The sequence below is a fragment of the Anopheles coustani genome, chromosome 2, assembly GCF_943734705.1.
Source record: "Anopheles coustani chromosome 2, idAnoCousDA_361_x.2, whole genome shotgun sequence".
Classification (NCBI taxonomy): Eukaryota; Metazoa; Arthropoda; class Insecta; order Diptera; family Culicidae; genus Anopheles; species Anopheles coustani.
The window spans coordinates 56,407,955-56,430,633 of NC_071289.1; the positions used below are offsets into that span (position 1 = coordinate 56,407,955).

A 22,679-nucleotide genomic window follows, 5' to 3' on the forward strand; every position below is an offset into this window, starting at 1 on the left:
CGGATCCCTTTGTGGCACCAATCAACCAAATGAAGCCTCCATTGATAACAATGAGTAGGAAGTGTTGAAAAACAATACAGCTTCACACTCAATAGAATACATGGAAGCTGACAAAACCGCACGTTTTAACAATAGGGGCCAAATCATCTGCTTCAATGTTTAATTGAGATGTCACCCGAATGACACTGCACCAAGCTCTCAACAATGTGTTTTGGGAGGTTATTTTAATGAACAAGTAATAAGAATTTACGAAATTGCAATTCTAGATAGCTTTTATTGTTGCTCAAGTTTGTACGTCTGTTTAAATTTAAAATAATGTAAAAAAAACTGGCATTAAAATATCAACTAACATGCAGGGTGCAGTAAATTTTAAACTGATTGTTTCTCATCTTTGCGTCGACATAACATACTAAATTTGACAGCACTGGAAAGGTTATTTTGTTTGGTATTCTGTTAGGTGAAATATACAGGAACTACTACACATCGATATCGAACTAAAAGAGCAATCAGTTAGCCGCCATAAAAAAAATCTATGTTGGTCAACCTATTGCTTGCTTGATTGGACATCGTTGTGTCTGCTAATATTTGTTTTATTATATTTAATACAATAACATTTCCAGTGCTGTCAAATTTATCAGAAAATTGTAACGCAAAGATGAGAAATGATCCTCAACCCGTCCTCTGCTTGACATTTCAATGAAATCGGTTTTTCATAACAGGATTAACTGAAATTATTCAGAGTTTTCGATTAGTTATCACTCGATCACAAATTCAAGACTAGCGAATGAAACCGTGGTCAGAAAAATAATATTATCTCAATTTGCTGGCCATTGCCGCCACTGCTAGCAACAGGAACATGTTGCAGGAACAGCAAACCACTGCAGAGTGGTTCGTTTTGACCACACATCAAATGTGGAGAGCAAACCGTCTTCTGTGTGAGGAGGAAATACAGTGGACACAAATTCCAACCCCACCAGGAACGGCAATGGAAAATCAATCGGAAACCACAATCACGCACAATCCATCCGGTGCGATATGTGCAAATCTTGCAAATCTCGAACAGCCAACCTTCGCAGTCTGGCATTTGGCCGAAAAATGAGATACCGGGGCGGCTTGGAATTTATCATGCGATCCGGTCAGTGCGTGCGCCCATGAAGTCAGTGAGTTGCGGCTAAATAGAGATGGAAGCGAATATTGGGACGACACATTTGGAAATAGCGACCAAATTCGTTGAATGCACTCAGTCGAGTCCGGTTTAGGCATCATCCTAAGGTGGCATCGCTAAAGCGGTAATTAGTATGCCCCGCCAGAATTGTCGGGTTCGAATGCACGGCGACGTCGGGTCACCGTTTCGGTGCAATGAAATTTAAACGTACTCTAAGCCAAATCGTTACAGTTCGCTCAGCATACAGCTTACCCAAATGAGGTTTACCGGGGCCCGGTTCGAATCCTGCAAGCTGTCGAGGGACAAATGGGTGCATTCTAATCCGGACGGCTACCGCCAGCATAATTTCGACCGATTCTCCGCAGTTTGCCGGGTGCCGGAACCGTTGTGAACACCTGCTTGTGGCCACGATAATCTGACACATGCTCAACAGCGTCAAGGATGGGTAGAGGCCGGACAAAATGTACCATACGGTAGTTTCAATGGGGGAAGTGACGGCTTCATAGGAGCATTTGTTGCATTCAGGGATATTCGATTTCCATGCCATCAAAACCACGCTGGCAAAATCAATCTTTTGCGATCCAACTGACCCACTTTTATTGGCACTCCACCTTGGGACCCCCGGCCTACCCGCAAGATGCATAAAGATTGGCTTTCGTTGCAACGCCACCAGAACGTTGCAGCTTAGGGAAAGTAAACCAGTCCTTGAAGCGAAAAGGGAATAGGACATAATCATCCAGTGAAAACGCGTTTAAATTCACCCTAGAGCATATAATTGACACTCAACCCTCAAGCTGGAGACTAGATCGTGGTGAGGGATGTGGTCCACGCTCGGCAGAACTGCGTTGCACGATAATGGCGCGAACGTAAAAACAGGTCAACTCTCATTTTCCGTCAAGCGACCCCCTACCCTATTGAGGTCCGACGTGAAGCCTTCCCTCCACCCTGTAATCTAATTGACACTTTGAAGGCTCACCTTCCCTGCTCCGATAGATCGATCGATTCGGACCGCTTGGAGAAAGGGAAAAATAACCACGGGGAATAACTGCCGGGAAAAATGGACCAAACTCCCCGAAGGAAAAACTCGCACATCAATTGGCCAATGGGTGCCCTTGCAAATGCAATTACAATGGGTCCACTTTCGCTGTCCAGCATTCCCCATTTTCCGTGCCGCAGGATGTTACGACAACCCTCGTACACTCGTCGCATCCAGTCCCTTTCCTCCGGCGAAACTTTGCACTCCGCCGAGTCCGTAATGATAATAATCGGTTCGCAGTCGGAAGAAAACTATCGCCAGCCGGAAGAACGAAGCGAAACGGTCACGAGCGGGTCGGGAAAACTTGGTAGACCGCAGCTCGGTCGGGTTGGGCAAAGCTGGACCAACAGTGCTCTACCTAGACCGGTTCGGTTCCCTTCCGGCGCCAAAGGGCGACTACTTCACACGCAGAAAGAAGAAACCCAGCCAGGCCGGTTCTTTGTGTGCTCTAATTCGATCCGGTTTCGATTACGGACACCTCCCCTCCGTGGCCGCCCTTTTAGACGTGGCTCCCTTCGGAATGTAGGGTTCGTACTTTCATTTTTCCACCGTGCCACCTAAGTCAGCCTTCTCGGGCACTCCCGGCGGGCGAAAGTGAAAGGAACGTACGGGCTGATGTTGGCTAGGAGTTTTCTTGTGTTTGATTTAACCATCGAAAACGCAGCTGATGCCAATGTGCAGATTTCCAAGCTGGAATGATATGTTGTTGAGTGGTCGCTAATACCCAACGAACACATGTTTCGCACGCCTTGGTACACGCTGGTTAGGTGTCCAACCTTCTTCTAAGTTTCCCCCCTTTGTATACTATGTGTGCTCCTAAGCGTACGAATTTACTTCAGCGCTGCGAAAAACTTTGTCTTCCCGTAAATCCATATCTTCCACAAACAGCGAGTTCATTCGTACGCCACGAAAGTTGAAGAGCTGCTCCAAACCAAGCTCATAACACATCGCGCACGGCGGGTTAGCCGGGTAAATCTCGACAAAAGACGGAACCAAAACTTCCCGTGGCCGCACACCGGAAAACAACAAACCCTGCCCCCGGGAAGCACCAAGTAAATCTAACTTCCAACAGGATAAACCACTCCGACTAACGTAATAACGCGCTGCGACACAAAACGTCATCGCTAGTGTGCGCGCCTAGGACACAAATTTTGGCCACCAATTCCTGCTGACACGAGCGTCGGCAAAAGTGTCAACGTTCGTTCCGAGTAGATGCACCCTTGTCCCAACCATTTTCCCTCTTCGACAGAAAGCGTGAAATTTGCATCCATTGCATTTCTCATCGTGTGGTTTTGGGTCCCATTTTGTACCCCGGGCCATCTCCTCGAGAGGTTGTCCTGCAGTCGAAGCTGGTTTTTCCTTTGATTATTCTAGGCAAGGACAGGTCGCTGAAGGACAAATGGAGCCCCTCCCCGGACTGGGGGGATGGGGAAAAGAACGAAGAAACTCAAACGCAAAACACCGACCGGAGGACTTTCTTCAAGAATTCGCATTCGTCAGCCGCGGCGTCTTTCGCGCGAAAGAAGCGTGAACAACGGTGTCACGGTACAGTGCCTTACTTGCTCGGCCCGCGGGGAAAAAGCGTCGCAAAGTCGGGAACATCGCGGCGTTTGTGAGCTGAAAGCCTGAAGAGTAGACTTCAAATTAACAAAAACTCTTACTCCTGGCACTGGAAACGTCGGTATCCTGGTATCCTCCCATTCATCCGTCCTTCAGGAGTTTTGCTGCGGGAAAATCTATGTCAGCGGTTCCACCAGGGGGCTGGGAAGTTTCCCCCAGGAAGGCTGGTCCGCGCCTTAGACTGAGTGTTTCGTTTCGTACAGCTGCAGCGCCTAAAGCAACTGGCATTTTGGAGTTGGATTTCATTTCTACTGCCTTTCCCAACTCTTCGACGTGGATCGAGGTGGTACTGGGTGACAATTTATCGCCTTCAGCTGGGTTTTCTCCGCTCCCCTGAACCACCCGGGAACCATCATTTCCGTGAAGAAAAGATGATCCGTATGGCTTGCAAAGGAGCTCTTGGGACATTGGCGCTTGGCTATACCCAGGAATACCCGTAGGACTCACCGAAGGTGCCAAACACCACGACAATACCACCGGCAAACGAATGTTTTGTGCCATTCAGCCAAAGCCAAACTCATTAAAATCTGTCATCCAGTGCGACTCTGGGCCTTGGGTTCTGTGTGAGTTTGCGCGACGCCTCACCGAGCGCTCGAGAGAGATGAGCCAAGCCGAAACGAAAAGGCCACGCTGAATGCAGATGATATCGAAGCTTCGTTCGTAGACTTCGCGGAGAGCCCAACATCAGCGTGGGGTTTTTCGCGCATTGAGTTTCTCGAGCAAAAAATAAACCGCTAGAACACAGAAGAAAAGATGTCCTTCCGCAATCGCACAATCACAACAATCTGGCGTCGAATGGCGAGAAAACTGTTTCCGAAACGAAGGACCTACTTATCAAACACCCCACACCACCGACGGCGACCGGCTTGGGAAGTCACATAAACGGCTTTTCTCTGCTACTTTTGGCCCCCTGATCTTTGTCTGTTTTCCCCCAGTACGGGGATTCCTCCTGCGAGCTGCTCTGGTGCGTGGGACAATGAGTCCTTTGAATGCGCGCAAAAGTTTTGAAAAGCGGATAGGATACCGGACCGGGAGTCCGACAAACCGCGACCAAGTCTTGGTGGAGTTTGAGATGTGCAGCAGGTCTCTCCCACCCCTCGTCGTACCGTCCCGGGAATACAAGCTTTCCCGAAACTTTGCGCTCGATTTTAAATCAAGATAATGAAATTAAACAACACAATTTCAAAGTTTAATTGGAATACCGGACGCGTGCCGGGGCGATACAGAGAGAGATAGAGAGTGAGAGAGAGAGAGAGAGAGAAAGCGACTGGGGAATGGGATCTGGCGACACGGACTAACCGCTTGACACAGCCGACCCTTCCCGGTATTCTGGTGGGTGTCAATTGGTGTCGGTTTCAGTGGACGGTGGACGCGCTCTCAAGTTTCTCCCCGGAACTACCCGCGGATGCTTGAGGCTATTCCCGCGTCCTGGTGGACGCGCCCTAGCAAAAGCCGCCATGATGGCCTGAACCAAATTAACCAAGAGGAAGTTGACGGTCGTCAAACGGCATTACGGCGAAGGGTCCAACCCCAGTCAGTGACGGCTGGACCACTTTCCACCGAAACGGCTTCCCCATTCGGTGGCAGCTTCTCAAGCTCCAATAAGTTCCAGTGAAATTACCTTCACAAACCCGCGGCCAGCCAAGACGCTGGGCTCGTTAATGATGCCGTTGAAAACGTCAACCAGTTCATTACGCTTTCCGGCCGGCGGCGACGGCGCGAGTACAGAGACTTTAGACCTTCCCGCTTATGTACCGCACCGAGTCGCGAGTACCACTTCCGTTGAAACCTTTGTTTCTCCCGCCGGGACCGGGGGAAAATCGATACACCGTGAGGAGCGAGTGCTTACGAAGTGCTAAATAATCATATCCGTTTGCGCGTTCGCCAGCGGCACGACACACTACACTGGCCAGTCGTCGAGCTGGGGCAAAGGGATTCAACAATGATCCGCTTGTCCTTTTCCGGTCCGGCGCGTTTATCTTCCCTGGTTGTCTGCATTAGCATTACAAAGAAAAGGCTGGTTGAAGGATGGCGCTGAAGAGTTCAAGGGAAAAACTCCTCCTCTGAAGCGGCCATCAAAGAGCTGTCTCCTTTGGTTTCGTTGAATCAAACATTAGGAAACACGTTTCATCTTATCAATTGAGATAAGTAAGCGTTGGATTTCGCCGTGCTCGGATCCAGTGCCATTGTCAAGCTTACCAAGAAGTAGAAAGTTAGCTTACCATCATAGGTTGTGTTGTAGGAAGGACTATTATTAGAGTATCTTAAGATTTGAGAATGTTCGAGCTTCTTGTACCGAATAGTGCTTACGGCGGAAATCGTCGAAATCTTCACGTTTAACCCTTAAAGGCACGTCAAAAGAAGATCCAAACCTACTAACGCGCTCTAAACACGCGAGTTATTTGTTTAGTGAAAATCAACGAAATTCTTCAAAAGTAAAATTTCCAAATCACTACACATTACAAAGCTCTCATAAAGATAAAAAAGTTCTCATAAAGATACCATTGTAAAATAAGTCTAAAAAACTAAGTAACTCTCTTTCTCCCACTAGAAGATGTAGTGCAACATAAAAGAACAAAGAAAAGTAACAAACTGTTGAAGAGATTCAACTAAAGAGCATGTAGTTTTTCAAACTATTTTAAAATATTGTTTGTGGAGACACCCCAAATACTTGTTCCAAACAATTAAAAATAATTTTGAACACGATTCTTTGATTAAAAATAAAAAATAAATGCATTTCTGATATTAAGCAAAATTTAGTGGAGACATCAAATCCCTGTTCGTCCATGTAATTTAATCATCATCACAAAACACTCCGTTGGACATTGTAGCGAAGTTTCCACTCTTACTTCTCAGTAACAACAGTAATTATTTAATTTACACATTACACATTTTTCTTAAACAACTTTCATTAAATAAATGGCTATAAATTAATCTTTGAGCCTCAATTACGTATTTCATTGAATAATTTTCTGAAAAACAGGTTTTACACTCATATTTTGTTAAATATTTCGTTCGTCGTGACCATACGAACAAAAAAATGTTTTCACGGTTATACAACAGCTTGCATGAGCTGCAAAACAGGCATCGTCTACAGTTACGTACGAAATAAAACAGTCAAAGAAATGATCGAAAAAGCAAGGTCACCACTTACTCATGTACTCTTTTAATGGCATCAGTCGGTACAACGTGTCGCAAAATATTAACAACCAGATAACTTACATGTTTGGGGTTAAATATTAACCACAGAGAGATATGTTTAACTTCGGTGCAGCGGTTTACACAATCACCCAACATATGCTTCCTACCTTGTAACTCCCAAAAACCACCTTCCTCGTTTACCTTCGATTGTGTTCAATAGTTTATTTCTTGTGCTCCAAACCTCCCTACTCAGCCGGTTGGTGTTGTCCTTCACACAATAATTTGTCAACACTGACAACGGACAAGATTTGCAGGCCACAGACAACAGCTACCACCCTTAACAATAATCACCCATCGTCGGCAAAGTCGACTAGGCCGTTTTTTCACATCTCCACGCTTTACGCGTCTGCGGTTTCCTTGCTCACCCGTGAAAATTACAACCACAAAACAATTATGCTTTCCATTGCCAACAGCGCGCCGGTAGCCTCGTGGAAGGTGAGCAAATATGTTCCCAGCGAGCAGGTAACCCATTCGTGGATAGCATTCCATCCTTTTGCCACTGATAAAACATAGCTACGGTCAAAACAATTTCGGACTTGTTGTTTTTTTTTGCCCCTCGCCACACCTTCGGTGGGAAAATTACCGCACCCTTCGCACGCCGGCTCACTTTTTGCACCGAGCCGTGGAATTTTCGGTGCGTCGGAATTGACGGTGGCCAGCCAATAGAGAGGCTAATAAACTTTTCGCTGGTGGTATTGAAAATGAACCGCAAGAATTGTGGTCGCGCCTTTCCGCTCCCGGCACCCGCGCAAGGGTGGGAAAATTCGGAAAATTGCAACGCACCTGGCCATGGCGTCTCAAGGGCACCAGAGGCTTTGTTATTGTTGGTCAGTAAAAAAACTAACCTTTGATAATTTGATAACGGTCCACACAATAACCTCTGCCATCGTTGAAATGTTACGCAATATGATGGTTTTAGATCACAAAAAAAAATTAAATATGTGAGTGATATTTGTTCAACCAATGCCATTCAATATTTTCCTATATTTTTTTTACTTTTTTTGTTATAAGAAATGTACGTGAACAAACATGTTTAACACGTTGACTGCCATGTCACCCAAAAGTGGGTGATAGCCAAAATCAGTTCTAAAAAGTTTTGTGACCCATAAATAAATGAAAAAGCGACATAAAAATCATGGTAATATTTTATATCAATTCTTTGCGAAGCAAAGTTTTTGCTTAGCCTTCAAAAATCGTTTGTTTAATAAATGTTATAAACAAATTATATTGAAAAAGATTGTTCCAAAAAAGTGTACTAAAAACGCTTGGTAGTCAACGTGTTAGAAAAAAATTACACCATAAATCACAAAACATAATGTTCTCAAAGTTCCCTTTAATAAAGTGCATCTTTGATAACGCAACGACACACTAGGACGCAATAGGATAATGACGCTTAAGTCAGAAAGGAATAGTAATGTAATATTCTGAAATGTGCAACTCTGAAAATGATTTTGGATCTTTTTTTACATACGGATCCTTCTACCAAAATTATGTTATCATCACAGGTGCAGCCATTATGCGCTCAGTTGTAACGAATGTTTTTGCATTTAAAGTTGTTTGAACGGACGAACGAACAAACGTGACACAAATCGATAATCCGTACTAAGAAACGAGTAGATAAACTGACCTAAATTGACTAAGCTATCGAGCGAACGGAATCATGTAGGGCATCAAGCGTGCTAGTTTATTAAAAAGTGTAGCTCAGTAAATGGAAATGGAAACGTTTAAATGGTTCCATTGTATCTCCATAGCAGTATGAGTGTTTTTTCACATTTGATTTTTTACTATGAACAAAAGCAAGTTGATTTGAACATCTATCACTTCCAAAGTATTTTACACTATTTCTACAAGTTCCAGGAACTGCCAATAGCAAATCTGTTGGAGTTTTTTACTGCAACAACCAGACCGGCAGCAAATTGCTCATTCTACTACATGGTTATTAAGCAAAGTGCAGCACTGATGGTATAATTCTGGAACGTGCAAAAGCCCAAGCGCATCCTTTGAACTTTATTCGATTTTTTCCGCCTTGCCGAGCAGAATCCTTCACCCGGCCTAGCAAACCCGTAAGCTGTTGCTGACGAGCGCGAATTATCAGAAGCGTCGAGTAATGGGGATTTATTCAATTCCTTTCTGCTCGGCCGGGAGCAAACAAACAGAAAACACTTGCTGTGCAGTTACACCTCACGCTTGAAACACGCCCCTTCCCGGTCGGGGGGTTCAGGGTGGCGTTGGAAAAATTCCACTGCACGGTCGTCAGGGACATGTACAAGCGAGCTGGTCGGGTGCAACATACCCACCGAGGGTAAGATTGAGGCTGTTGTGTCCCAAATGTACCATACACCTGCCGTAGTTTGGACGAGCAGTATATCGCGATATGAAACGGTGTTCTCGGGCGCCACCGGCTCGTAGTTCCTTTTCAACGGCTTCTTCACGTTCACCCGAATCCGTCGAGTTGGGGAGAGTTCAGAGTTCATTAAAATTATGACTGCAACACTCGCGCCCCGTCGCCACCACCGGGAGCAACTGTCATGATCCATATTGTTACCGTGTTACCGTGTCGCCGTCGGGCTGCGGTCCGCACCTGAACTCCCGGAAGGGGATTTGCTACCCATTCTGCACCGGAGGACACTCCGGCCCGCACGCCTTCGGCAGGCTTTGGGCTGGCTTTCGCGAGACGTGTTTGCGAGAGTATTTCCCGTACCCGTTTGAAAGGATCACCTCACCGACACAACGGCGCTGGCAATGCAGATATTTTTCATCCCTCCTGTATTTGGCTCTCTCTTTCCCTCTGCGTACAGCGTCTCTTTTCTCTTATCCCTTGGCCAGTTGACAGTTGCAGATGGAAACACAATTGTCCCCGGGTGCCTCGCGTGCCTACCTGCTGTGACATTCCGGACGAATTGGAGCCCCAACCCCGGGACTAGACATAGTTTAACCGGTTCGACCTGGGAACTTTGTTAATTATTCCTTCAGTGCAACGAGAGATCCAATTCTATTTCCCGCTTCCCTTGTGGAGTCAATCCGTCGGAGTGGAAAATTATGAACAGTAGAAAAAGTTAGTAACACCTAGTGCACGAGTAACCTGCATGTAATTAGGATGCTTTTTCTTCTACGAATCCATTTTTCCACCATCGACTTTTCAACATGCGTTGTTTACAATTTTGTATCCCAACTGGCCACCTCCATTTTTTTAGAGCTTAAGAATTTGGTTTTTCTTTTCCGCCGAAGGACCTGTTTCTTTGCCGACGTCAGCAAAATAGTGAAACAAAACTGCCCCAAGTACTTTTCCGCCGACGAAACTTTCGGCGAAAAGATGCCAAACAAATTAATCCCGGCCTGTGTTTTGTAACAAAAGCAAACAAAAATCGACCGGCACAAATTTCATCGAAGTTCATCAGTCATGTTGCCCACCGCTTGACTGCATCGTAAGTTTTTTTCTTTTTCAAGACAAAGCTGCTTAAAAATAATTAAAGGAAAAACTTTACACCGAGCGTTACCGAGTAACAAACATAATACGGGAGGATGAAAAGTAAAAAGGAACACTTGCAAGCAAGAGTCACGAAAACTTCCTAAACTTTCCCGTTTTTTTACCATCCTTCGCACGATGTGCAGTTTGAAAAGTGGATGATTCTCAATTTATTCTACTGCAACTCATCACCCCCGCACACATACATACACACAACATCGAAAAACAACATAAAAATCCTTCATATAGATGATGAGCATGATGATTGAACATTTTCCGTACATTACCGGGGCTTTGGCATGAGTTTTCCACCGCTCGCCTCTAACTGGCAGTAAGTTTTCTGCTCTACGTCTTGGCTCAGCGAAACTTTTGACCCTGCGTGTGCATGTTTTACAACCAGTTGCACCCCGAAGTGACTTTCGAAAGATAAGATTAGTTTGTTTGAAAATTCGGATTAAAAAGCCATTGATGAAGATCGGTGAGGTGTAGAAAACGGTAGAAAATGTGCTCTTGAGCATAAGAAAAGCGAGCATCCGATTAAGTTGTGCTCCAGTGCCTAAATTTTTCATCTTCTCCACACACTCGCACTCATTCCTGTACCTTTTCTGCGCTCGCTACCTTCGCAACCTGAAACAAAGATCTCAAAGAAATTAAGCTCCCTTGTTTTGACCAACCAGGGAAGCGATGTTGTAGATCAGCGCCGTAGCATCACGCCGACACGGTGCCGTTTAACGGTAATGGCAAATTACAAGCCTGTTTGCTATGCTGTTCTGCAATGGGCCGATTTGCCTATGCGCTACGGGTTGCAGTGCAATTAAGCGCCGTGGCCAGCTGACGGACCGCCTAGCATCATCGTGTCGGAGGCACGAGCGCTCATCAGCTACACAACCGCTTCATGCTCCGTGACCGAAGCCGTGAACAGTCGAGCTGTTCACAATCGCGGGTGGATTACTTATGCTCCAATACGGCGGGAACACAGATCGTTTCCGATCAGATTGTTCACCGCGGATCGAGGCTTTCCGGGCAACCTGACCGGAGGACGGTGGTTCGTACCTCGTTGGACAGCATAGCGCCTCCGTCGTGATCATTGTGTTTTCTGAACGCGGCAGACATTTAACTACATGCGATTAGATCTCGTTTGGCTGCGGAGATGACGCCGGGCAAACACGTGGATGGTTTGAAAACTGCAAGCCATGCTCTGGACCGATGCTCGCCTTTGGCTTTTGTTTATACTGCAATTGGCTTAATAAAGGAGGTACTCAAATCATGGTAGTGGACGAGGTTGAAAGTCAGTTTAAAGCTAAACGCTGTTGGAAAACAATTGATTAGTAATTGCATGCAGAAAAAGCGTCAGTCAGGGAAAATTAATGCTTTGCGATGCCCGATTCCGAAAACTTATGCGAAATAACCTAGCAGATGTAGCGCAAAGTGGGGTAATTTAGTTCTCTCAATTTAACCAAATTCAGTTGGTTTGTCATTTGTCATTTTTTGTAAGAATAGTTCATTCCCTTAAGGATATAAAATTTTGAATAATTTTGTCTTTTTGTTACCTATATTTTATAGTGTTACGCATGATGCAACGTCTGATAAATGCAATTAACCTACTTATACCAAAACAAATAGTGTTTTTCCGAAATAATTACTCAATATGTTTGGACTTCTTGCTATAAATGCTGCTGTTTCTTCACATTCATTTTTGTTGGATCGACTTACACCATTTTTGAGCCAACCTAAACATCTGAAAATGTTCTCTAAATAACCGCCAACCGTAAGTAAACATTTTACGTTCAACTGAATTCGTGAGGCCGTACTAAATATATGCCAGACGTAACTAAACATTGGCCACCTCCAACTGGTGACAAATGTTTAGTTACGTTTGGCATATATACCGTCTCACGAATTTATTTGAACGTCAAATGTTTACTTGTTTTGGCCACCTCCAACTGGTGGCAAATGTTTAGTTATGTTTGGCATATATTTAGTACGGTCTCACGAATTCGTTTGAACGTCAAATATTTACTTATGTTTGGCGGTTATTTAGAAGACAGTGGCAGATACATACATAATCCATAGGAAAATTGAAGTTGTTGTAAAAAACCTTCTTGAACAACATTACCTTTGGATCCTTAAGCCATTCCCGCAAAGAACAACAAGGCATCGACTTTTTCGTTTATATTAAAGAACGCAGCCTTTTAATTCCACTCAATTTTTCTACCCAAATCAAAGGAACTCCCTGTAATATACTTTAGGATCACTGTTGAGCACTGTTTTATCACAGTTGCTTTTATGATGATATATAAATTGATTAATTTTCATTTTAACTGAAAAGATCTATAAACAAAGTTATTGTATGACTCTAATTAAAACAATTTACATTTTTTTTTTTTTTGTGAGAGACAATCCGTTTGAGATAATTTTGGTACAGATTTTGAATAGTTGTAGATGAATATGGCATTTTTTATTGAAGTAGTAGAGTAAAAAACCGTATTCCATGTCATTATCGGATCTCATTTTTTGTATAAATTAAACAGAAAAATATAGACTCACAGACTAAAACAATTTTGTCGCAACATTTTTGATGACCGCCTGCTGAACGGTTTATGTTGCAAACAGTGGAACAAAATTCACACGCAGTGAATAAAAACCGCCCCCTGGAGCAAACATCATCCATTACGGTGCATCTACTGCATGAATATGAATGAACTCCTCCAGCTAGTGCCAACCATTTTCCCTTTCTCCCGCCTGCCACCCGTGGTCCATCGCTTTCAGATAACCGCTCGGAATTCAATTAAGAATTTCATCCGACCACGCACCGGCCCTAAGCGAGGCAGACCCGATGAACTTGTTTTACAAGCGAAAACAATCGCAAAAGGCAAACACTAATAGATCGCATCCTCCGCGCCTGGGAACGGGGTTCTCCGCCAAGGTCCCAACGGTGCTCTTCCTTGGGCAACTTGACAGTGGACTGTCAGCTCGGTCGGAGTTTTCCTTCGTTCGACCCTCTTCAGCTGCAGATGGCACTAGTGAATTCCCACGAGCGAACCATCGTCGTCGTTGTCGGTGGTCCCGATCGCTGAAGATGCATGGGCACCTTCGAGTGGTGCTGCTAAACAAAACTACCCCCTTAACTGGGGCAACCTTGACATAATCCGCCATCGCTTTAAACGAGACCGCGATTCGAACGGGACCGATGCGCTACTGCGAGATCTTCTTTTACGCCGTGAACGGTTCCGGCGAATTGCGCCACCTTCGTTTGGCGTTCCCCCCTGATCACGGAAAGGCACATCAAACGCCGGTCGGAATGTGAAAAAAGTCGCTGAGTTTTCGGCGCACGGCAAGCGAAAGGATTCGACAGGGAAGCGCAGTTACTCACAAAGCATCGGATACAAAGACTACTTCTTAGAAACATCCAAGGCCTTCACTTCCGAATCGTTTCGGCACGCTTCTCAACAGAAAGTGAAAGTTCGCACAAACTGACGCGCTATTGTTTTGAAAGGGAGTACCGAAAAGCTGTCAAGATTTGAAAAAAAAGCCACATCAAAGCGACCGTTGGCTGTCTTATTTATTGCTCCTTTCAACTGGAGCGACACAATCACCCAGCGAAGACGCACTGTCCTCTTGAAGAATAACACTTCAATACCAGACGAACGGAAAAGGCGAAGGGGGAAAGAGAACATCATCATTAGCTAATCGGTGTTACTTTGTAGGAGTCGCCAGGACGGTTTTTTTTTGGCACCAAACGGCCCGTTGATAAATGTCAGCCAGCATCCACGGTGACAGAGTGCCTTTCGATGTTGCTGGCGCATGTTAGCGTAATGTTTGGGAAAAGGATTACATTTTGCAGTTGTTGCTGCAACGTGCTGCAAATTAAGCAGCAAGACAAATTAGATAGTATGCGAACACGGCCGCGAACAACAGCAGCGATTTTTGGATGGATGTAGCGACTGTTTGAAGGGTTCTTAAATCTGACATTTGCTATTAATAAACAATCTAATGGTTCGCAAAAATTGCCAGAGCTACGAAAGTGAGAGGAATCTTTACTGCATCCAGATGATTTTAAACTGGTAATTTGTTATTCCTCGATGCATGGATATGGAAAGAACTCAACTTTTATATCTAAAAAATAAGTGCTTTCGTTGAAAATGAAAACATTATTTTATGCTGACAGTTGTATTGGCGGCCTAAGAAAAAAAATAAAGAACACAACCATACTGTTCGAACCTCTATCAGCATTAGGCTTCAAAGGACCCGGTTGACAGAAATTGACATTGTTGCTGGTACTATGTAGTTCCAGCAAGAGTCCCAGCAATCTGCCATGGAAAAACTTGCAGGTACTACATGACAGCTGCAAAAAATTTGAATTTTTGTCAACCGGGGAGCCTACAGATGTGAAACATCGCCGTTTCAGCACAGGGCGATGTTTTAGAACTTATAAAAGAATCAAAGGAATTGATCAGTACGGAACAAATTTAAACTCCAGACAATTGTTTGCCAGGCCGCATAATGTTAATCACTTAACCGTACCACATTATGTGGATAAAACAGTTATAGGCAAAAAAAAGCTCAAAACTTTTCGCTACAATTACTAAAGAACAAAGCTAGAGACAATCAATTAACAAACACACTTCATGCGCCGAAAACTTTGTATGATTGGTAAATATTAAATAATTAGAGTCTTCCGTAAATAGTCCACTAGATCCTTTTTGTTTGGTATTTTGTTTATCTGTAAAGTATGTGGAACAAATTTATTCATTAAAATGTTAAATGCGTTACTTTATTCTTTTTGGTATGAAATTACCAATTGGTTTGCACTTTGTAATCGTTGACTACATTAAAATGAGAAGATATTTCCAACAGCTCTTTTAAATTATGAAACTTGCATGAAACTAACCCGGTTGACAGAAATTGACATTGTTGCTGGTACTATGTAGTTCCAGCAACAGTCCCAGCAATCTGCCATGGAAAAACTTGCTGGTACTACATGACAGCTGCAAAAAAATTGAATTTTTGTCAACCGGGAAGTATCTTAAAATGTTTCTTTTTTAAGTTTTTAAAAAAGCAATGCTGCCACAGAGTAACGAGGCAATTTTAGTAACCGTGTAGCAACTCCACCAGTTCTGCATGTTTTTAAAGGATGTTTTTTAACTTCAAACAAAGCAGTTTAACCAAGGAATATAGCTGAAATTAGTATCGACCCATCTTCATAGTTTATTTTCAAAAATATTCAACCACGATGGCAGTGACAAGACTACACTTGAAAGAGGATTCTCATCTTCCCATTGATCAAAATATGTTAAAGATGAAGATAAACTCACATTCTATTTTTTCAATCCTGATTTTTTTATGGCACAAATGAATTTAGTACCATTTATGTTGCCATTGATTAACGAAGAAATGGTGGGTAGATATAATGATTTAAACAAATATGACATGGATTTAGCGAATTGCTTCTCAGATTGAATCGTACAAGCTTGTAATTTAATAATAGAAGTAAAATTCAAGCAATGACCACACGCACCATCTTTCTCCCAATTATGATGAAAATTTAGAGAAACCCATCTTTTACTTTCCCTTCGGTAAAAAGAGGCATCAAGCAGCGCTTGGAACTCCCTCTGCCATCTTGCCATAAGCGTCCAACGTCGACTACTTGCCAAACTCGAATGACACTCCATCATTTGCATCACCAGTATTCCCATCATCATTACTCGGCGAACTGCACATTGGCTTAACGCTTACAGCCTGTCGCGGACACGGTTCCAACCCGTTGCTTTGAGTCCCTGGCGTCCCCATGGAGGATTATTAGTTTTCCGTCCCATTATTGTCATTAGCGCACGGTCTGCTTGGCATCGCAGCTTGCCTCCCTTCTTCTCGGGCACTGATGGTGTGAAAGTAAGGCACCTATTTGTAGTTGACGTGTGTACGAGGATGGGACCACTTTTCGCGAGGGAAAATAGATCCTGCTACCGGAAAGCATCCCGTAATCATGATGATGTTCCGCGCACTAAACGGGATGCACCTCGATTTATATCCGACTATCTGCACCGATTTTTCATTTAATCTTCTTCTTCCTTCCTTTCGCTCCCTTTTCCAGATACGCCGAACTCGTCGCGCTGATTGCGATCTCGTGCACACTGTTCCTGTTTCTGCACACCCAGAGCCTGACGTCGCGGTTGCGCGAGATGGAGGATAGATTACAGCCACCGTCGTCCCTGTCGGCCGCCAGCGGCTTGAGTGGTAATTCAATTAGCCAAGGTAAGTCCCCGCACACTCGTCGGGCTTCCGCGACTAAGATATTCTAAAGGGATATCGCGGGTGTGAACTGGTGGAAAAGTGAATTTACGCCCGAGGCTGCACCGTTGAAGCTTTGTAAAAGTCACTTGCAGCGACGTTAATGGTGTCACTGGGAATGCGGGCTCTTATGACAACTGGACGCCACCAGCAGAGATTGTAGTAGATTTATGAGTGGAAGACTCACTTCTGAATATCACTTATCATTCCATTTTGAAAAGACGTACTCCTCTCCGTTGCTGTTGGTTGGGGCTTTGATGCTGAAAATATTGCATGCCACTAGAAATGATTTTTCAACGCAGAAATAGTTTTCTGCGTCAAACTTTACGCCATAAAATCATACCAAATGAATATACCGGCGTGAACAAACCATTGTAAAGCTTGACCATTCGAATTACGCGTTGCGTAACTACCGAAGTGGGTCGGATGATGATGAGCCATCCATATGGTAGATTGACATAAACAGATCTTCGACGGCAACGTCGCTGATGGCGAGTGTTGGTCGTGCTTTGCCCAACACCACTCCCCCTTCGCACGAGGCAGCCATCACACGATGTAAATCTCCCACAGTAACTCTTCTTCAGCTCTACAATTATGCTCAACCGGTGCACGCGCAGCATCCGGTATGATGAAGAGAAAATCTATTAAGAGGGCCACTTTTATGGCACGGTTTGGACAAAAGTTCCATTTAATAGATCTAAAGTGAAGGAGCACCATAAGACACGATCATAAGCTGGCTAAAGTTGTACAGACAAACATGAAACGTACACTGACCCCTCCCAGCAATGAAACACTATTAAAGCATGCGGGTAAGCAAACATAAATTGAAGTTAAGTTGGTCGAGGCCAAACGTGGTTGCCATTTGTAATAACATCGTTGATTTGGGAATATCAATTAGCTTCGATGCAAAATTAGTCGCCTTCTAGTCCTTCACCACAAAAACACTACCGAGAATGTTTGACATTGGTAGCAATAAGTGTGTTTCAGGGAACAAATACAACATCGTCCTAGAAACAAATCGCTTGGAAAAATACATACATATGCATGGATGGAACCCAGCTTCCGTGAACTGATCCAGAACGGCAGGGTAAAAAAGGAAAAACAAGCAAGTCTCTTCATACTAAGAGCAAATGCAATATTTATAATTAAACCTACAGCGTTCACCGTTATCATCGGCAAATATGGCCCGAAGCGTCGCTTCATGTTTATTTGATTGGAAGCGTTCCATTGTGTGTCCCATTTTCGACCCTCGCCCCATACAAACAGATCCCACGCGTGTGTTTACCATACGAACCGGTTCTTTCAGCTCCATTGCATGTGGATTTTTTGGCATCGCAGAATTTCGTTAAATGTCAATCAAAATTCTAATGTTAAACCAAAGGAAAGAAAGTTGGATAGAACCAATCGTGCACACCAATGTGTTGAACATAATTAAATTCATAAATTATGCGCCAATTGCAAACAACAATTCAAATCGTACGTTGATAATAATGCGAATTAACGAGAAACATAACAAAACGACAAAAAGGTAACAATTTGTTGGTAATGATTGAATCATAAATCTGGCAATTGTTTGGTGATGTATTTTTTTTTGTTTTGCATTTAACTCGATATTGAAAATTGTTGCAAATCGAATCATCCTTATGAATCGATGCGTGTGTGGGGTAAGAGTAAACATTTTAAACCGAACCGATCGATTCGTGGAATTAATTCCACTAACAAAATTATCATATTTATTGACCCGCGGCATTCTGTGCTGGCTTTTAAGGCGCATGATTTGGCAATACCGTTCAGCACCGAGAGTGTGCAGTCGAATAAAACGATTCTTCCGACCCGCTGCTCCCGTAAAGGTAGGGCTACCGGTTCCGTACATTCTTTACAGCGTGTGATGCCCACATTTCCTTTCGATTCGTTTTCCTTCATCCCGACTTTTCCTTGAACGTAATTCCACTGTTTACGCAGCCAGTTACCGGAACCTGGCGGCATCGACTCCCAAATAATGTCGATGATGTCGACGACGCGAATTTCCACGCGTCAACCGCAGATAGCAGATGGGGTGGCAGCAGGCACGGGGTGGAATTTCCCCCCATCCCTAAACGTGCTCAACCATCTCCAATATTCATTGCCTGTCAGCGAGCAACTCTCGGCCGGGATTCAATCGAACCAGCCAAGAGCGGGAAAAAACGGCTCCAACCACAAGCATGTACGGATACACATACACACACGCAGGAAAAGTGTATGCAGCACGCGGGCAAACATGCGAATATCCTGCACTGTCCCGGTTTGCGCCATTCCCGGCACGCTTCTCATTTCATTTCAGCTGGAATTTTCCTACTCCAGCCAGCACTCCGTCCAATTGGGGGAGGGGAGGGACGAAATCGTTTAGCGGGAGTGGTGTGCTGCCCGGGGTCACAACACAACACGCGAGCATAAAACTTAATGAAGCATAATATTACAATCCAGCCGGCAAAAATATGTTGCATAAATATTATTACCGAAAAGCCAATCGAAAGCAATTGACAGGCGCGACGACGTAGGGATGGCGTGCTTTTTCCGACGACGACGAAATTCGATCGTGCACGACTTTTCCGGCATCATTTTTCCCCATTTTTGTGGTGGGAGGGGGGGGGGGGGGGGGTAGAGAAGAGAGCACTCTTACACCTTTCCTCCACCAAGTGATGGAAATGACGTTACGAAGGCAATCCTTTCTCACTTGAGGTTGCTTCCAGGTTTTTGAAACTCTATTTTCCTGCTCTGTTTTTGGCAACTGGGCTCGATACGGCGTGCGCGTGTGTGTGTATTGAGCTGGGAGGACTTGATGACATACCGGTAGAGATACACATACACATACAGAGTGAACAGGACATGCTCGGTACTCGATGATGCTACGAGTCAAAACCAATCATGGCGCGACCGGAAGCGACCGGGCGTGAAACGTGCATGGAGTGAAAATTTATTTATTTGATTTTTCCGGCTTCCTTGAGCCAGAACCTCATTTGACCCCCACCCCAACCGCTGGGGTCATTGAGTTCTGTTTGGGTTTCGAACAAGGGGGTTTTGCCCGCCCAACAAAGTTCGCACGATTGGTGAATTTTGCGAAATGACTTCGGAAGCGGAACGGGATATTACAGAGTTCCTTCGAATTGGCGGTGGTCGGGAATCTTTGTACGCGTTTTGTTTTCTCGCTTCCTTTCTTAACCGAAATCAGTGTTCGCAGTGGCAGAGTTACCAGTCAGGCGCCCGGCAGTCCCGTTGCAGGATACCGTTTATCGATGCTGCAGTTGCAATACTCCAACCCGCTGCCAAAAACGAGGTTCGCTGTAAGGAGAGGGAAGGCATTCAATTTATGCAGCGTCTTGGGCACACAAGTGCACCGAGCGCCGCAGCGATGGAACGGGAGCGTCTTAGCGCCAGCTCACAAATCAACAATTTTGCAGGTCCCATATCCTTCCACCGGGATGCTTGTATAGAAGACGGGGAAAATCGATGCCGTTTCCACGATTCCAAGGTGCGGCACACAATTTGTAACGATCCACATCTCCGCGAAGCGGCGTTGCAATCAGACCGAACCCGGCACACGATGGGATAAGGGGCGGTCATTTCGGGCCTTGTTGGTAAGGTAAAGTAAAAAAAAAAGTGTCAGTATTCTAGTGCCAAACTGTTGGAAAATATTTTGTCCTAATGCAATTTCTTGCAACTTTATTTTACTTCAAACCGTGCATTACGGTGTTTCCAACTAAATTGCTTTTTCTAACAATTTTCCTCCGAACGCTGGCACCGGTTAAAAACGGCGTGGGTTCGAATCCCAACCGAGACCGGACCTTCTGTACGAGAGGTCTGACTATCCGCGTACATAAAGGGAAACAGTCTTGTAATTCCGGTATGGGTGGACATGATCAACACGGTCGTTACGCCAAGAAAGGGAACATTTTTCCAACAAAAGGACGTTGGCTTCCTGGGGTGTCTTATTTATACCATTTGGCCTATGCATTAAGTAAACAAGTTTTGCTGACAACGCCTTTTTATAATACAGTTTTTTATGTTATACAATCAGTTTTGATTAACAACAATCAACATTACCATTTTTAAATGTCCGTGTCGTTGTGCTAGCTTATCCCAACGTGCAACGTGTCCACCAGTCTCTTCCACCAGAGTTCGGGCTCGGTGGTTTCCGTTGCTAAAATCGCAGAATCCGCACCGCGTCGTTCGACACCGTGCTCCCCTTCGGGCGGCGAAGTTTTTAACGCACGATCTTACGAAAGCAGTTTTTAATTTATAGCAAACCACAACCCCATTGCAACACCCCGGGCGCGGTCAAAACGAGTGCACGGTGTCTTCCACTCCCGACCTGTATGCCCGCCTGACGGCGGTGTAGCGGATCTTCGGCTTTTTGGCCGCCTGCCACGGTGAATGTTTGCCGGCTGCAAATAATGTGCACCAGGATCCGCTCAGGATGTGCACCACTTGAACAACAAGATCCGTGCCCTTTCTTTTCCCTCCCTTCTCTAATACTCTACTGGGAAAGGGCGCCACCGGAAGCGCGCAGAGAATGCTCGGGCGAATGAAACCAACTTGCCAACGTGTGTTTTTTCCGCACACATCGTTAAAGTGTGCGTGGTAGCTTCTCTAGGACACTTGCTTGCAAGCCTTCGATGCACGCGGCGACCGCAGTGCCAACAGCTACCACATGTCTGCAGCGCGTAACGGTATTCAAACACTGCAAAAGCATTCGTTAATAAAACTCTTAATCTTATGCCACGTCTCGTAACACCAAACGAGATGTTTCACGAGGGTCTAGCCTAAGTGCACAAACTATTTATTATTGGGTGAATCAGTTCACAAGAGCTTAAATAAAAGTATCAACAAACACTAAATGGTTTCCCCCTAGTGAACCAAGCTACGAGCTCGTAATATTGAATTTTAAATTATACGTATGACTTAGTTTTTAATTGGGAACCTAGTAAAGCATGTTAGGTAGAATGAAAGTACTGCTGAGGATATTTTAGTTCTATATCAACGTCAGCAAATGGATTTGGTGATCAATATTCTTTAAACTGAATTATCTATGCACTCTGTGCGTCCGTAAGTATCATTCCGGATTGATATTCCCACCTTCCTACCTTATGATTTATAAACGATGCGTTGTTATTTAAGAAAATAGTGAGTTTTCCAAATTAGGAATGAATACATGAAATACATTATATCAGAATGAGAATGAGCAATTTCCCAGCTTTTGAAAACTAGTAAAAACAAGGGTTTGAAGCTAAGAAAAGTGCGATCATGAGTGATGCATCAAAGAAACTGGATGGAAATTCGAAATTAAATCTCCTTTGAATAAAAACAATAAGTTCAAAAACCATCAAGAGGCAATGAATACAGTAATTTTAGTTTTCCTACGAAAAAACCTAGGACATCCGTTTGGAAAGTGAAGCTGTAAATAAAATTGAAAAAGTTGGTGCTAAAACAGGTAAACCAATTCAGAACAACACCATAACGTTGTTCAGTTTTATTTTTTCAGTCCTTAAGAGGCTTTCCATACATTCGAAGTGCACATATTGAATTTCGAAGCCGAAGCGGTCAATCTATTTCGCGTCTCTGATAACCTCTAAGCATCGAATCGGTTTCTAATTTCCAAAACAAACAAAAAAGTACAATTTTGACCTTGTTACCTATGCCTTATAGTCCAGAGCACGTTTTGCTGCCGTGATGCACCTTTTGGCTTACCGACCATATCCCATCAGCCTGACATTCAATCCGACCCGAGACCGTGGCCAACGGGTGAAACTGATAAAAGCAAAGAAGAAAACCGCCCAGCATCCAATAACGATCGATGACGCTAAATTGATCATATCCGTGAACGGTAGTTTTCACTCACCCCTCCGTTTCCTCGGTTTTCCAGCGCT

At 44.3% G+C, this 22,679-nt stretch overlaps 1 protein-coding gene across 1 annotated transcript in view; it reads left to right on the forward strand.

Annotated features, from left to right (window-relative positions):
• Nucleotides 1-22,679, forward strand: part of LOC131262459 (heparan sulfate 2-O-sulfotransferase pipe) — a 126,303-nt gene that overhangs the window by 63,201 nt on the left and 40,423 nt on the right. The window contains exon 2 of the mRNA XM_058264464.1: nucleotides 16,580-16,693. Coding sequence (XP_058120447.1) covers nucleotides 16,580-16,693 — 114 coding nt within the window. The remainder of the gene's footprint in view (nucleotides 1-16,579; nucleotides 16,694-22,679) is intronic.